Genomic DNA, 18,407 nt, shown 5'->3' on the forward strand with positions numbered 1-18,407 from the left:
TAAGCTATGCATTTTGTATGCGATGGCCTTAAAGGTCTCCAGACACACTTTTCCGTAACAGTAACAGTAAGGTTTCGACCAATCTTACATAATGCCATAGTTTTTTCAGTTAATTATTGTTTTTGCAAACTTGAACACAAATTTAAGCTGCGGTCCACTTGACGCTACAAATGCTTCGAAGCATTCTTCTTCTCTTTTCTTTCAATGAAGAAAGACGGAGAAGAAGAACGCTCCAAAGCATTTGTAGCGTCAAGTGGACCGCAGGTTTAAATTCTTCGTATTTTGTTTAGATAAAAAGCTATAATTTGCTGTCAATTCGATTACACGTTACGAGACTCTGATAGCGAAGATACTTGAAGATAAAATCTCGCTAAAAGAGGCCCGTTTTATCGATATCTACGAATTGCCGCAACATTAAATTTTACGACGTTTCAGATTCGTAACCTCTCAATAATGAGCACATGAATGTAAAAGCATTTTCCTTTATGCACTCTATTCAACGAGCACAGTATTTACAGAAATATACATACGTTACAACACTTATTAGCGTTTACTGACACAACGTAGCTGTTTTACGTTAAAAGATAACACTGACCGCTGTTACACGGCGCCGTTAATCGGGTTTAATAACATCAATAGTTCTTAGACTAGCCAATCACATTTTTTCTTCAGAAGAAGGAAATAGCTGTGATTTGCCAGCCTAAGAACTATCGATGTTATTAAACCCGACGTGTAACAGCGGTCACTGCTTGTTAAGTTTTACATTTACATATAATTATATTTATATAAAATATTTAAAAAATTTTTCAATGAGTAAAGTAACTTGTTTCATAGTTCGTGGTCAAGATTACAGGTTATGTTAAATGTTTACGAATGCTAGGAAGCAGGTTTCGATCAATCGCGTTGCTTGATTTGATCTGTTATGCTAGGTCTACAATGCGAGTCGTAAAGTCGTGAGTCGTAAGAATTGACTAATCACAGTCGATTATTCTCCTCAAAGTCGTAAGTCGCAAGAATTGAACAATCACAGTTCATTATTCTCCTTGTGGTGGAAGAATAATGAACTGTGATTGGCCAATTCTTAGGACTTACGACTTACAACATCCATTGTAGACCGGGCTTTAGGGTAAAATTTCATGGGCAGTAAAAAGAAGCAGCAGATCGTATTGATTGGCTACAAAATAGAGAAGTTTTCGAATTTCTAGAACTTCTCTATTTTATAGTCAATCAGCACGATCTGCTGTTTTTCACTGCCCATGAAATTTCACCTTTAAGCTCCTTGCACAATAGGCGACAGCGATAGCGATAACGACAGCGACAGCAACAAGGTTGCCGACAAAGCTATACCTTTATCGGCAAGGAAAATTCGTTTCCGAAAAAGAAATTCTCTCATTGGACCATCGGCTACGTTGCGACATCCGACTCCGACATACGACTGATTGTAGACCAAGGCCGGGTCTACAATCAATCGTCTGTCGGAATACTATGTCGTGCGCATGCGCACAGTCATGATTTTTACGTGTCGACTGTCCAAGTTGGCCGGGCGTCGTTGTCGACTCGGAAAAAAAATCAAATCTCATCTTTCGGCCGAATCAAGCAACGCGATTAATCAAAACCTGCTCACCGGCATTCGTAAACATTGGCCGCGTTCAGCAGATACAACTGTTGAGTTCGTCTTATCAACACTCTGCGTTGATTGGTTGGTTCTAAAAGTAAGAGCCAATCACGTTTGACTGCTACTCAGCGGCTTGGTCTGCTGAACGCGCTTATTGGGCGCCAATAAGCGCGTTCAGCAGACCAAGCCGCTGAGTAGCAGTCAAACGTGATTGGCTCTTACTTTTAGAACCAACCAATCAACGCAGAGTGTTGATAAGACGAACTCAATAGTTGTGTCTGCTGAACGCGGCCATTGGCCTAATACAACAGACACAACTGTTGAGTGTCGTCAACACGCTACGTTGATTTGCTCGGTCTAAAAGTAAGAGCCAATCACGTTTGATCGCTACTAAGCGGTTTGTTCTGTTGAACGCACCCATTTAACATAATCTGTAATCTTGACCACGGGCTACAAAACAAAGGTTACTTCACTCCCTAAAAAATTTTTTAAATATTTTATATAAATATAATTATATGTAAATATAAAACCTAACAAGCAGTATTCTTTTAACATGAAACAGCTACGTTGTGTCAGTAAACGTTAATAAGTGTTGTAACGTATGTATATTTCTGTGAATACTGTGCTTGTTGTATGAAGTGCATAAAGAAAAATGCTTTTATATTTATGTGCTCATTATTAAAGGCCATTGCACGTAATAAAGTTTTAGTTTTAATCGTAAAGCCGTAAGAAAATAGATCAATCACACTCGATTATTCTTCAAGCGCGAGGAGAATAATCGACTGTGATTGGTCTATTTTCTTACGGCTTTACGATTATGACTAAAACTTTGTTATGTGCAATGGCCTTAAGTGCTGGTCTACAACCTTCCTTTAAAGGGTATTTAAGCTCTAAGCAGTAAGAAATTGACCAATCACAGTCGAATATTTTCCTCAAATTCCATTGCCATTGGTCAATTTCTTACGGCTTAGAGCTTAAATATCTTTTAAAACAAGGTTGTAGACCAGCACTAAATAGGTTAGGAACGTCGTAAAATTTAATGTTGCGACAATTCGTAGATATCGATGTACATGAAACGGGCCTCTTTTAAGCGAGATTTTTTCTTTAAGTATCATCGCTATCAGAGTCTCGTAACGTGTAATCGAATTGACAGCAAATTATAGCTTTTCTCCAGACAAAATACGAAAAATTTAAATTTGTGTTCAAGATTGCACAAACAATGATTAACTAAAAAAACTATAGCATTATGTAAGGTTAGAAAATCTGTCATCGTATTATGTAAATATTAATTATTTACGCACACCAAGCGAAAATCAAATTTATATAACAATACGTGTCATAAAATCATTTGTTATGACATAATTCCTTATCTCACATTGTCCACATTTCAGTAACTTATTATTTTTTTTTACAGTCTCAAACCGATAATAAAATTTTGAAATATTTATTTTTTTTAGACAAAGTAGTGGTGTTAACTGAGTGTACTTTCGACAAAATAAGAGATATGTTGCTCATCTTAATAATTTGACGTAAATTACTCTTCTTCATATATGTATAATAAAATACATTATGTTGTGTATAAGTGTTGCTTACTGCATTCACGGGATGCAGTATAATGTATTATCTATATCGTGGTATTTAAATAATATATGTGTCGCGCATGTTATCAGCATACTTTACAAACACATAAACTTGTTAATAAAATTTGATAAAATTAAGCTTACACTTTTTTAATGTCTATAGTATACATATAATACATAATATTGCTTTCCGATAAAGACATGTTAAAACATATATTTCACTCCAACTTGTATATACATATTTACTCCGATTCGTATATGTCTGCAATAGAACACAAATGACATTCAACAAATATTCTTTCAGGATAAAGGACTAGTTTTTTAAAACATCTAAAGGCTACACGGATATACGTGGATACTCTCATAACATTCTACAGGATTCTAATACAGGATATAATTACGAATTCTAAATTAAAAATCTTGTGCATTATAAATGCACTCTCTTCTGAGGCGTGGAAACATTTGGTGGCTTGCTTTGCAAATTACTACGGATGTACAGAATGTGTTACTCACAGCTTCTTCAAATATGAAATTGGTATTCAATAATCTCAATTATAAAAGCATTACGTTAGAATTGCTTACACAGATTAATTTTAATATTAATGTCATCAAAACTATAGTATATATACTTTATTAAGATTTACTAAATAGCAAATAATCTTCAGATTAAAAGTTGGCTTGTTACACTATAGATGCATCTCTTTTACAACTGATGCATACTTTTCTATTAATAAGATGTATTTAGATGCAGCAAATAACACATGCTCAAAATAGTAATGTACCTGATTACATATAAATGGAATTTAAAAGGCAAAAATTTATAATTAGCTTTAATATACATATAAATGTATTTGTAAAGACAATTCAGTTGATAGGAATTGTATATTATTATACTTTATAAGTAATTTGTAATACAGGTAATTCAGTATGTAGCTTTTTAGGTATTTATATTAAAAATTCAATTTTTTTATACGTGCATGGACCGAATAGCAACATAAACATACATTCAATCTTCTTTTATGCATATTGACAGTATAGAATCATTGCTTCTTCAATTGACACAGAAATTTTATTAATAAGCATTTATGATTTCATTCTATATAATTCACCATTATTGTTTCCACTATTGGAATTGTGTGATATGTGACAAAATCATCAACGTATATTTTTTAAATTTCTGTGTAAACTAAAGAAGCAATGATTCTGTACTGTCATTGGTAGGTATTTATAGTTAGATCTTATATTTAAGACCGTCTCTTAAGCACAATCTTAAGATGTTATAAACCAATCAAAAGCGTATTAGCATCTTAAGACGTTATTTAAGATGGTCTTAAGATAAGAGAAAACTATAAATACGAACCTATGTATCATAGAAGATTAATTAAATGTTTATGTTGCTATTTAGTTCACATATGTATCAGAAAATACATAGTATTTAATATAAACATCCAAAATGCTACATTATTTGCATCACAAGTAAATTACTTAAAAAGTATGATAATATTTAACTCCTATTTGCTCTATCGTTTTTTCAAATACCTTTACATGTATATTAAAGCTGATAACGGATTTTTGGCCTTTTAAATTCCATGTCTATAAGTGATCAGGTATATTACTATTTTGAGTATGTGTTATTTTCTGCATCTAAATACATCTTATTAATACAAGATTATGCATCAGTTGTAAAAGAGATGCATCTATCAGTGTAAGACATCAATTTTTAATCTAAAGATTATTTTCTGTTTATTAAATCTTAATAAGGTGTATATACTATAACTTTAATAACATTTGTATTAAAATTAATCTCTATAGGCAATTCTAACGTAATGTTTTTATAATTAAGATTATTGAATATCAATTTCATATTTAAAGAAGCTGAGAGCAACATAATATTCTTTATATCCGTAGTAATATTTATAAAGCAAGCCACCAAATGTTTCCAGGTATCCAGAAAAGAATTTACTTATAATGCGAAAACGAGTTTTTTAATCAAGAATTCATGATTGTATCCTGTATTAGAATCCTGTGTAATATGAAAGTATCCACGTATATTAGTGTAGCCTTTTTAGAGGTTTTAAAAAACAAGTTCTTTATCGTAAAAGAATATTTGTTGAATGTTATATTATGTTCTATTGTAGATATATACGAATCGGAGTGAAATATATGTTATAACCTATCTCTGTTAGAAAGCAATGTTATGTATTATATACACAGATATTAAAAAATTGTAAGCTAAATTTTATCAAATTTTACTAATTGATTTATGTATTTGTGAGATTATGCTGATAACATGCGCGACGTGCATTATTTAAATACCACGATGTAGATAATACATTCCACTGCATTCTATGAATAAATCATTAAAGATTATTTTAACGTATACACACATACACACACACACACACACACACACACACACATACACATACATACTTACATACACACACATATACACACACATTTATTTAATATAAATATTTTATACATTCTGCAAACATGTGTGGAGACTAGAAGCACATTCTTTGATAAACACAGCAACTGAATTAGTCACAGATAATTCCATAACATTTCACTAGATTTTAAAAATGGAAACAATAATAATAAACTCTCGCTTAACAGAATATCATGGTTTGTAAATGGACTTTCTCTTGATATCAGTCAGTTAAAGACTGCTTTGTAATTATTGTGAAAAGGATACCTTACTTTTAGCTCTTGTAAAGGTAGAATTGACATTTAGTAATCTAAATTAAACACATTATAAAAATTTTTACAGAATAATTTTAGTGGAAATATTATTAGCAGTAGTACGTACAACTAAAAGCTACTAAACATACCTTATAAGACTTTAGTAAACAACAAATAATTTTCATATTTAAAATTAGTCAATGCATGTCTTTTCCAGTACTGGTGTATATTGCGCAGACATAGAGATATGTTATTTGTCACAATAAAATAATATGTTGTAGCATTGAAAAAAAGCTAATTATTTATTAAAATGTTACTAAGAACGTTGCTGTAAATAAATAAACTACAATCTCAGATTATTAACAAATAGTTAAATGTAGTAAGCAATACCTGTAAAAATATTTAGTTTTAGTATGTAAATATTCTTAATACGACTCACCGTGAAAACAGTTTGTACCCTAATTTATACTGTATAGGTATGTAGTTGATGAAACTAGTACAGATAACAGGAAAATGAGTCAAATTGTCATATTATACATTTCTGTATTTTATTCAAAAACTAAACAAAATTTTGGAAAGAGGAATACGATGTGCTATTCTCTCAAAGCAAATGTACATTAATATATAAAATATTTTCAGGAAAATATACTGCCAAAAACTACCTTTGGACATCCTACATATATGTATGTCAGTTTTTTAAATTTACTTTTTAAGTTTTGTGTTAAATTGCATAATTTTTTTGCACTAACAGTTATACCTTAAAATGAGTGATAAATGACAATTTCGACATCTTCTATCTATTGACAGTTTTGACAACAATGTATATAAAAAATGAATATAAAGGCAGTTTTGACACCTAGCGTGTTGCTTTCAAATCGAGAGCGATTATCACGTTTAACAGCATTTTTGTGAATCTTTTAAACAACAAGTTCTAACATGTTTAAGATTTTGCTGTAATTTAAATTAATTTCTAGTCAGGAAGTGAAGCAATCTTTCTTGAACAATATTTACGTTACCCGATTTGACAACTGTAAAAATGACATGTGAAAAAAGATTTTTTCTAGTTCAATTGAAGTAATATATTGTATAGTTTAATTGAAGTGATAAATTTATTCAAATGACACCTGAAATAGTAGATTTCATAATGTATATTGTATTGTTAGAATATAAAGATTATTATAATGACTCAATGCAAAATGAAATACAGTTGATAATTATTGTTGCCAAAATACACTTTGTATTTAAATAATTTTATATAACTCATCGTTAAAATGATTTGTACTATATTTGTACACATAATTACTTTATTTTACACTCTATAGGCATGTGTAGTTAATGAAGCCAATACAGATAACAGAAAAGTTAGTCAAAACCATATTATACATTTCTGTATTTTATTTGAAAACAAGAAAAAATTTTAGAAAGAAGAATATAATGTGCTATTCTCTAAAAAAGCAAATGTACATTAATATTTTTAGTAAAATATAAAGGCAAAAACTATCTTTAGACATATGTAAGTTTTTTCAGTTTAATTATTTATATTTTTTAAGTTTTGTGTGTTAGAACGGATTAGCTTGTACTAACAGTTATGTTTTAAAATGAGTGATAAATGACAATTTCGACATCTTTTATTTATCAGCAGTTTTGACACCTACAAATATATATATAAAAATATATAAAAGCAGTTTTGACGACAGTAGTTAAAACTGCCTTTTTGTATATAAATATATATACAGTTAAATAACGGTAGGTTTGACAACAGTCGTTCAAATTAATTTTTCTATATACTTATATATATTTAACCGTGTAAAGGTAGTTTTGACGACAGTCGTCAAAACTACCCTTCTATAGCCACGCAAATATATAGCCATGCAAAGGTAGATTTGACAACTGTCGTCAAAACTGCTTTTATACCGCGGTGTTTTTGACGACCGTCGTTAAAACTTCCAAATGTCGTCGAAACTGCCATGTTATATGAAAAATTGTCGTCAAAACTGCCTTCTGACATAGATATATATATATATATATATATATATATATATATTGTTGCGCTCGCCGGGTCTCTCACTTTCTCACAAGCACTCGCGGCGCGCACTCCGTCACTCTCACAGAAATAAAGAAAGACTCGTTGTTAATACCGAAAGGAACTTCTTTAATAAATGGCTCAATAATATAGAGAGCTCGGGATGACACGTCCGAACGTGACGGTATCCCAACTAAATCCGAACATCAGGTCAAAACAACACCTCGTAGAAAATCAATATCTGATTGAACATCGGGAAATCAATATTTTTAAACAGGCGTTATTAAGGGCGATTCGCATCTTGACGGAAGTCGGCCCGTTGCACGCTTCAGCTCGGAGTCAGAGAAGTACACCGGGCGGCGCGCACGCAACAATATATAATTATATAATAAATTTTAAAACACCTTTAAATATTCGGCAGCATCAAATTCTCCTTTTGTCTCCAAATCTTTTACCAAAACTTTTAAATTTTTTTTTTGCGTAAGTTTTTGTTATGTGCAGCTGCCGTTTTTGATTTTTCATAAATTGTGAATTTTAAGAATCGATTCCAAGCTTCATCAAAAACAAAGTTTTCTCGAAATATATATTCTGTTTTAAAATCATTCATAAAACGAACTCTTTTTACAGCTTTGTTCTGCGTAAATACATTTTTCCTAAAATTTTAAGTCTTTTAATTTATAATGAATGTAATTGCATTGAAAATGAAAATATCAAGTATTCGTATTGTAATATTTTTAAATAATATTATCTATATATTACATGTATGGTAATTCATATATACTTCATTATTACTGTAAAAAATAATTAATTACTTTTTTTTAATGTTTGAGTCATTGCTTACAATACTATTATTTGAAATATATCATTAGACTCGTGAAAATGTCAACAAATTAATTAAAAGACGGCGATACGAGTCAAGCGCGGTACGTGGTGCGCAACTAGAGAATTAATAGTTACAGAAGTAACGAATTACAATGTATATACGTATATACATACATTCCAACTTAATAAACTGCGCGCCGATTGTTTGTCGGACTTGAAACACAGTTATCGTTGGAACATTTAATACCCTTCCCTCCCCGGAATTAAATCTATACGATTTAATTATTTAAAAAACTGTAAAGAAATTTGAATCTACGCAGGCTGAAACATGCGCTTGTTAAACTTATCAACACTGTTATTGCGATAAATATTACCACATGCCTCGGTAGTCGAATTGGTACGACGCCCTTCACGGAATGAGGGAGGTTCCAGGTTCGAATCCTGGCTGAGGTAATATTTTTCGCAATAATTTTTTTACAGTTTTTTAAATAATTAAATCGTATAGATTTAATTCCGGGGAGGGAAGGGTATTAAATGTTCCAACGATAACTGTGTTTCAAGTCCGACAAACAATCGGCGCGCAGTTTATTAAATTGGAATGTATGTATATACGTATATACATTGTAATTCGTTACTTCTGTAACTATTAATTCTCTAGTTGCGCACCACGTACCGCGCTTGACTCGTATCGCCGTCTTTTAATTAATTTGTTACTATTATTTGGTTCATATGAACCAACTTGCTCATTTAAAGAACCTTCATCAAAAAAATTTGCAGGCATCTTTTCCCCACATATCTCAGTCTCTTTATCATCTTTAATTTAATTCTAAATTTTTCTTTTTTAATATATTATTTTCAAGTTTATTGATATTGCTAACTAATACTACTCTTTCTGTTACTGGCTCGTTTGCAACATTCTCTGATGACAAATAATATGGATTTAAATTTATTTCAGGAACAGCTTCTGCTCGTAGTCGTTTTCTGCTTCTGAATTCATCAGAATAATGAAATTTGTTATCAAAGTGGTCGCTGCATATATATGTAGTTTTGAAGTTTGGAGTTGTTGGTAAATTTATAGCATCCATCCATTTTTTCTTTAATATCTCATTTTTGGGAAACCTGTTTATATTGAAAATTATAATTTATTATCAAATAGCACAGAGAATTGAAAAAGAATTCTTTTTAAAAACTCGATTTTTAAAATGTATTCTTTTCCCATATATCATTTCTGTTCTAAAAGAATTCTTAAGAGTTCAAAAGGAGTTCTTTCCTACGTCACCAGTTCTGAGTTCTTCTTCAGATACAAAAAAAAATCACTTTTCTACTCCATAAGAATTCGTAATGTATTCCAAATTATGTTTAGACAGTATTCTAATAGAGCTCTATCTAAGCACTATTTCGAATGCATTGCGATTTCTCATAGAATAGAAAAATAATTTCTTTGTATTTGAAGGATAAGAAAAAATCTTTCATAATCTATCCAAAAACAGTTTCTACATTAGAAAGAACATAAAATGTACTAATCCATTTTATGTTCTTTCTGATGCAGAAACTATTTTTGGATAGATTATGAAGGATTCTTTCTTATCCAATGTTACAGACAGAATATTAGGATTATAAATACTGAAATTAGGAATATAAATATAGGAAATATAAAATAAAAATATCCATGATTCAGGTATATCGATTAATGATTATATTACTAAATTGGTATACAGATTTGAAATATTGTAAGTATCATATTGTTATAACAAACGATTCGTATAATATGAGCGACATATTTATCGTACATACAGACATGCGTAAAATAAAATTTTATATGCAAAATAATCATAATGTATAATATAATATTATGAAAATATAAAAGTGTCCCGAAAGAGTGATCGAGTAACGGTTCGAAATTCTACAAATAATATATTGTTACTTCGCAGAAGCAGCGACGATCGTTGTATTTCGGAATTCGGACGCACTTCCGCGCGTCCCGTTAATGCTTCATCGGATGAGAGTCTTTAGCGATTGGAAGGAAAACATAAAAGTAGAATATAATTATACGAATAGCGGTGATCGCAACGCATGAGCTTTTTCGCTGGGACAACAAGGCGAGTTTTGGAAAATCGATCGTGTTTAATTAGATAATTTATGTCCCGAGCGGTATACGCGTCCAGCACATTTACACGCGATTACATATTGTAACGTTTATAACACGAAAGCGGGCTCATTGAGTTCCGTCGAGCGGCCGGCCGATGCAAAATAATTAATGTGTAATAAAACAAAATAAAATTAAGTTTTCTTTCATCTTAAATCAAAATTAAACTCATTTTCATACCGTTACAAATAATACGTACATCATCGCTTGTACAAATCGAGCGAGATAAAAGTTGAAAATAGCGCCAAAAATGTACTTCCTGAATCTACCTATAAATATAATCTAGGTCCTTTTTTTATCCGGTCACTAGCGTGCTGCAGCCACTTCTTAACAAATATCCCAATGTCGTTCTTAGGAACGTTCTTTATTTTCGAGATGGTTTCTACAACATAATGTTTTGTAAGTATAGGTATATAGATATTGTAAAAGTTAAACATTAATATTTGGTAATCTAAAAACTGAAGAAGAAAATGTTGCTTATTAACTCACCGACAATGAGTTGAGAAATTCAAGTAGTTTGAAATTTTAATGTGTTTCTTTGACCGGACCAAGAATACTTTATTGCTAGATGATTCGACATTAAAAAGCGCAATGTGGCTCTGGTGAATTTGCTTGCATCAGATCCTCCGATCATCTTTATCTCATTAATCTGCAAAAATAAAGGAAAATATATCATTACGATTTGAGCATTTGTATTGTTGCGCTCGCCGCAGTTCGAGATCGCGTCACTTCACCCACTCACTCACTCACTCGCGCAACCGGCACTCGCGGGCAATGAAGTGACACAATATAAGATGGTAAAGACTCGTTTTAATAGTACACACAAAGTACAACAGAGATTCGAGCTGTTACGTTCGCACCAAGTCCGCCGCTCGAAAACAAACAACAACCAAACATCACAGGAAAATCAATAATCCATATCAGCTGGTCGTCAGGGACGATTCTTAACTCGCCGCTAGCACGGGCGCATACCGGGCGTCTCGGACAGACTCGCACGGGCGCAACACTGCCCCCCCTTCTTCTCGATTGTCGTCCCGACAATCAGGGAGGGCAGTCTCCAAGCGGTTCCTCTTTTTCCCGCAGGTTCCAGGACTCCAAAACGATTCCCGCCCATTTCCGAGCTGTTGCTACGGGTTTCAGGCTTCGCTTCCTTTGTCCAACCCGCAATTTCCCGTCCTATCTCATAAGACGAACTTGTAGAAACCCGCTTCCATTGCCCCGACGTTGACTTCCTCGTCGCCGTATCCCATTTCGTCGTCGATGTCACTCTTCTAGTTTTCGGACAAGGGGGGAGAAATTTCCTGAGGACCCAACGTCATTTAGACTCCCCAAGTCCCTGCCTCGGCATTTGCCCAAGTCCCTCGGAAAACCTCAATCGAAAACCGAGGGAGAGGCAGTCTTCAGTTAGCTTTCTTCCGAGAAGATGTAGCTAAAACTCAATTCCTTAATGATGGATTTTTCTTCCTCGAAACTCCCCCTTAAACAAAACAAATAACGAATGCAGTAACTTTTAACAAAATAATAAGTTTTTTTTCTATGCATAAATTCCCTTCAATAGATTACAAAGTTTCGATTTTACTAACAACTTCCGACCAACCTCTCCGAAAAAGGAGCTAATCTGTCTGCATGTACTACCTTCTTTTTATGTCGAGGTGTTTTCTGAATACAATATACATCACTTAATCTTTTCACAATTTGAAAAGGACCTTCCCAATTTCTTTGCAATTTTGGAGCTTTCCCTATCTCTCTACGAAGATTATATAACCATACTTTTTGAGACTCCTGAAAAAGATTCTTTCTAGCTCTTTGATCATACCAGTTTTTTACTTTAGAAGACTTAATTTCCAACTTTTCCCTAACTTCGGAATGAATATCCTCTAATTTTTTTCTTAGCCTCCCGATAAAACTTCCTTCTAACTTATGTTTCTCCTCTCCGGGAGGATTTCCTCGCAATAAGTCTAAAGGTAATCTAAGATCTCGGGCAAAATACATTTCTGCAGGAGTAACGCCTGTGACCTCATGTTTCGAAGACCTATACGCTAAAAGAAATAAGGGAATCCACCGATCCCAATCACTCTGATTTTCGGAGACGTATTTGGCTAGATAATTGGTTATCGTTTGATGCTGCTTCTCAACCTGTCCGTTGGATTGTGGATGCAATGCAGTAGTCCTTGTCTTTTTAATTCCAAAGAGTTCCATTACTTTCGCAAAAAGCTTTGACTCAAAATTCCTCCCTTGGTCCGTATGGACTTCCAAGGGAACCCCATGCCTGCAGACAAATTGATTAACAAAGGCTTCAGCCACTATTTTCGTTCTAATACTCCACAAAAGGAAAGCTTCTACCCACTTGGTGAAACAATCCACAATAACCAACAAATATTTATTACTCGATTTTGTCAAAGGGAGAGGACCAAGTATGTCCATTTGAACTCTTTCGAAAGGAACCCCAACATTGTAAATTTGTAGTGGGGATTTTCCTTTTCCCGAAGGGCCCTTTTTAGAAACACAGATTTCGCAAGACTTACACTAATCTTCTACGTCTCGCTTACAGGTGGCCCAATAAAATCGCTTTCGGATTTTCTCAAGGGTTTTATTAACCCCAAAATAACCACCTGACGAAGAATCGTGCGCCTTTTCCAAAACCTGTTTAATTCGTTTCCGGGGGACTACGAGCTGGTAAATCCAAGACTTTAAATTAGGAGCCTCCCATCTTTTGTAGAGGATACCATCTCTCAAAATAAGAGCGTCCCAATAAAAAAGATAAATCCGAGCTGAAATATCCCTCGCAGAAACCTCAGTATGGGATGAGCGTATTCCTGACTCTTTGCCCCGATAAATCGTTGCAATACTTAGATCCTTTAGTTGGTCTTTCCTCCATTCGTCCAAAGTTTCTCCTTTTAGAATTATACGCGCAATTGTTTTCGGCTCCCCAGCATTACTTCTTGCTACCCTCTCACAAAAAGTACAGTTATCTTCTTCACACTGACGCCTGGAAAGACCATCGGCGTTTCCGTGTGAAAAACCTTTACGATAAATTATTTCAAAATCGTACTGTTGGAGCCTTTCCAGCCAACGAGCTAATTGTCCTTCCAAATCTTTGAAGGACATGAGCCATCTAAGAGAGGCATGATCCGAACGAATAATAAACTTGCGTCCCAAAAGATAATACCGAAAAGATTTAACCGAATCTACTATCGCTAGCAATTCACGACGAGTTACACAATAATTTCTTTCCGTTTTGCTCAGCACGCGACTAAAGTACGCAATGACTTTCTCCAATCCTTCCTGCCTTTGAGACAAAACTGCACCGATTCCAATGTTGGAGGCGTCCGTGTCCAGCACGAACTCACCCTCCCCTTTTGGAAATGAAAGTACAGGGGAGGACGTTAACATTTGTTTTAAACTCTCAAACGAATTCTGACATTCTTCTCCCCAAATAAACTTCACTTGATTCCCGGTTAACGTGAAAAGGGGTTTTGCCAAAGAAGAGAATCCCCTAACAAACTTCCGGTAGTAAGAACAAAAACCAAGAAAACTGCGCAAGTGCCTTTTGGTATGAGGGACCGGCCAATCTTTCACAGCAGAAATTTTATCGGGATCTGTCGCAACGCCCTCTGCCGAAACCACATGTCCCAAATATTTTACTTTATTACCAAAAAGTACACATTTTTTAGGATTAATTTTCAGATTAGCTAAACGTAATTCAAAAAATACTTTTCTTAAATTTTCTAACATCTCTTCGAAACTTTTACCAAAAATAATAACGTCATCCAGATAGGTCAAACAAATCTTTGATAACTTCTGTAGAATTTTTTTCATTAATCGTTCAAAGGTGGCAGGAGCGTTACAAAGACCAAACGGCATCACAATAAACTGCCATAATCCACTTCCAATAGAAAAAGCCGTTTTTTCGCGGTCTTCCGGGCGGATCTTAATTTGCCAATACCCGTTTTTAAGATCAAGAGTAGAATTAACTATTGTAGAAACCAACTATTGCCTGACAACTGATCAAGAATATCGTCTATTCTGGACATGAGAAAAGAATCCTTCCTGGTAACTCCATTCACTTTCCAAAAATTAATACAAAAACGAACTGATCCATCTTTTTTCTTAACCAGCACAACTGGCGAAACCCAAGGGCTACGTGATTCCTCTATCACACCCTGCTCTCTCATTTCTTCGATAATCCGATCAACCTCCCCCCTCATTCGAATAGGAATACGACGGGGAGTTTGTTTAATTGGGGTAGAGTCCTTCAGATTAATTTCATGATTAACAATTCCGCAGTTCCCTGCAACAATTTTTTCTGAAAAGACGTCCTGGAATTCATTTAAAAATTCAGCAAAAGCTTTCTTCTGTTCTTTACTCAGATTTTTAGAATTTCTTTCAAAAAGCTCTTCTAAGAAGGAAGGGACTATTTCAGAAAAACCTTCTATCCGAAAACAATTCAAAACCTTTCTGACATCCCGCCTTGATTTTCCAAAAACCGAATCAAAGATTCCGTCTAGGTTAACAATTTTCAAGAAATCTCCACCCAATAGACATTCATCGCTAATTTCCGCTACGTACATAGAAATCTTTTCAGAGAATTCCCCGATTTGAACTCTCACCTTGACCTTAGACTCAACTTGAACTTTCTCTCCCGTAGGATAGCGAAGAAAGCAATTTCCGATCTGAGTCTCCTCATCAAACTCTCCAAGGAACTTTTTATTTACGATAGAGACATCGGAAACCGTATCAATTTTAAAGAAACAATCCCTCCCATTTAATTTGCCCTTATAACAAAAATCACAAGAATTGTAATTATTACTAATAGAACAAATCACAACATTCGGGGCTTTATCTGCGCAAGTTACTCTCCCCCCGCCGAGAGCAACTAATCCGCGTTTCCCTCCGTGTTCCCGGGGCATTCGGCCCGGAAATGCCCGACTTTTCCACAAAGCCAGCACTCTTTGGCAGTGGCACGGTAACGGTTATTGCGGTAACTGCTACCGTTTTCCTCCTTCTTCCCCTCTGCCTTTTTGTCGCTCCCGTTTTGCAGCGCGGGCTTTTTATTCCCTTTTTCAAAATTTTCCTTTCTCTTTTCGAACCCCCCAGAATTCTCTCCGTAAATTATTTTAACGGCTTTCGCCCTCTCAACCGCTAATTTTAAGGAAGTCACGCCCTCTAACTGAAGAGTCCTTTTCACAAATCCGTCCGTAAACGCCGAGATAAATTGCGCACACGCAATTTTATCTCGAATCACAAAGGGACATTTGGGATACGCTAAACGTACAAGCCTTTCTAATTCGGAACCGAGAGACGCATAATCCTCTCCGAATTTCTGTTTCCGGTTTGTAAAAATAGAATAATAATTTTGAAAGAGGTGCCCCTCCCCGAAACGCAACTTTAACTTTGATTTTAATTCTGCGTACTTTAAATTATCGACATCCTCGACCAAATCTAAAACCGAGCGCGCTTTTCCCCTCAGACACGAGGCCAATGCGATGGTCTTTGACTCGTCTTTCCATTGATTTGCACGCGCAATTATGTCAAATTGCGAGAAAAATTCCTGCAACGGAACCGACCCATCGTAGACATCGGGCTTGAGCTTGTAACCAAGCTCCGTGCGCGCGACGCTCTCGCCCGAGTTAGTTCGCGCCTCGCTCACTCCCGGATACACGAGATGGGACGCCGGACCCAAGCGCGAATCATTCGCCCCGGGAAGTTCACAACGCGTCCCCGCATCACCGATATCCCCAGACGCTCTATTAATGGAGGGACTTAGCTGAATTTCTCGTCGAAGTTAGAGCTCCTCATCCCGACGCAGTAGCTCCGCCGCATGAGTCACCTCCCTCTGCGCCTGCTCCTCTCGCATCGCCCGCATCTCCAGGAGAACCGCCTGAAGAGTCTCCGCTTGGGTCACGGGCTGCGGGGCTCCCGCTGAAGGAGTCGCGGCACGAGCCCTCTTCCTCGAAGGAGCCGCCGTCGTGGCTATCCCGCCTGTTTCCTGGCCGCTCATCTCTGCCGAAAACGATCGTCCGATCCCGGACGAGCCCCCAAAAATGTTGCGCTCGCCGCAGTTCGAGATCGCGTCACTACACTCACTCACTCACTCACTCGCGCAACCGGCACTCGCGGGCAATGAAGTGACACAATATAAGATGGTAAAGACTCGTTTTAGTAGTACACACCAAGTACAACAGAGATTCGAGCTGTTACGTTCGCACCAAGTCCGCCGCTCGAAAACAAACAACAACCGAACATCACAGGAAAATCAATAATCCATATCAGCTGGTCGTCAGGAACGATTCTCAACTCGCCGCTAGCACGGGCGCATACCGGGCGTCTCGGACAGACTCGCACGGGCGCAACAGTATTGTAAAAAAAAGTATGACAATTAAATAATCTCTTACGTATAATTTTTGTACTTCCAAGGACTCGACAAGATTTCGTTCAAATTCTTTGAATTCTTCAACAGTTTGCAAAGGAAATTTCGGTAAAAAACTCTGCCCATCTACCATTTCATCTGGCACTTCTGTGCCACCTTTTAGTAAATTAATAATATGATTCAACTTCGTGTTGAGGTATTTGTAATATTCTTCAAATCGTTCTTCGGTCAATGGTTCTACAAATATTAATTTAAATATATATATTATTATTGTGTAAGATTAGTGTTTGTATTCTAAGATTACAAAAGAAAAAATTTTACAATTCTGTTACGTTAAAAGTTACAAGAAACTCATTGTTTTTAATTATGAGTGTCGTGCAATAAAAATATATACTACAAAAAAATTAAAAACAGAAACATCGGAAATTTACTTTACATTACCTTCTTCTTCTTCTTCTTCCTCCTCCTCTTTCTCCTCCTCCTCCTCCTCCTCCTCCTCTTCCTCCTCTTCTTTTACTTCTTCTTCCGACGCCAACGTTTCGTTCCGAAGCCATTCTGGCTTTCTCCTATTTCGTTTCTTTGGTGCCTCAGATGCCTTAATAGCTTTGTCACACATGTCATCAGTATTTTCATTTGTAGATACGTTCATGCAGTGCTCTTCTACTTGATTAGCTAATTGAAAAGACTCTGCCAAAAGTGTTAATTTTCATTTGTGTACAGTAAGTAAATATTTTCTAAATATTTAGCATTCTTGAGAAAAACGCACCAAAAGGTCCCAAACGTTTACGGCATTTGTATATAAGCCAGTCATCTTTTGGATGTAGATAATGCATTTTGTTTTTATTAAATTTCACCTGTTTTGGAGGCCAAAAAACTATGTTTGATTCTAAATCCATCCAATTTTCTGGTACGAGATTACAAAAATCGTCAAAAAATACTACAAAGTACTGCATCTGCAAAGTATGTCAAGTCCACATCACCTCATATCAATCTTGTAAAAGAGGCATGGCGCAAATAATGTTCTCAATTGTAAAACAACCTAGCTTTTAAGGGGTTAGTCGCGGCTGGCCCGGGTTCGGAGTAGGGGGGAGGAAAAAAAAAGCCGGTTTAAAATATAATAAACAAAAAAAAGGGGTTTTTTTTATACGCTTTATAATAGAAAGGGG

At 35.2% G+C, this 18,407-nt stretch overlaps 1 protein-coding gene and 1 long non-coding RNA gene across 2 annotated transcripts; one reads left to right on the top strand and one right to left on the bottom strand.

The window, feature by feature from the left end:
- Positions 1-2,407: 2,407 nt before the first annotated feature.
- Positions 2,408-7,257, top strand: LOC143908887 (uncharacterized). Its single transcript, XR_013260291.1, has 3 exons — positions 2,408-2,868; positions 3,073-3,144; positions 6,520-7,257. It is a non-coding gene; the product is annotated as an uncharacterized LOC143908887 (long non-coding RNA).
- Positions 7,258-10,305: 3,048 nt separating this feature from the next.
- On the bottom strand, positions 10,306-18,194 carry LOC143908869 (uncharacterized). Its single transcript, XM_077426697.1, has 5 exons — positions 18,008-18,194; positions 17,729-17,928; positions 17,267-17,485; positions 11,361-11,520; positions 10,306-11,253 (listed from the first exon to the last, which is right to left on the bottom strand). The coding sequence occupies exons 1-4, from the start codon at positions 18,192-18,194 to the stop codon at positions 11,380-11,382; spliced, it is 747 nt and encodes a 248-aa protein (XP_077282823.1). The 3' UTR covers positions 10,306-11,253; positions 11,361-11,379.
- Between the last annotated feature and the right edge of the window lie 213 nt (positions 18,195-18,407).

Source organism: Temnothorax americanus, unplaced genomic scaffold, assembly GCF_048541705.1.
Source record: "Temnothorax americanus isolate GAGA-0224 unplaced genomic scaffold, ASM4854170v1 Scaffold119, whole genome shotgun sequence".
Lineage (NCBI taxonomy): Eukaryota > Metazoa > Arthropoda > Insecta > Hymenoptera > Formicidae > Temnothorax > Temnothorax americanus.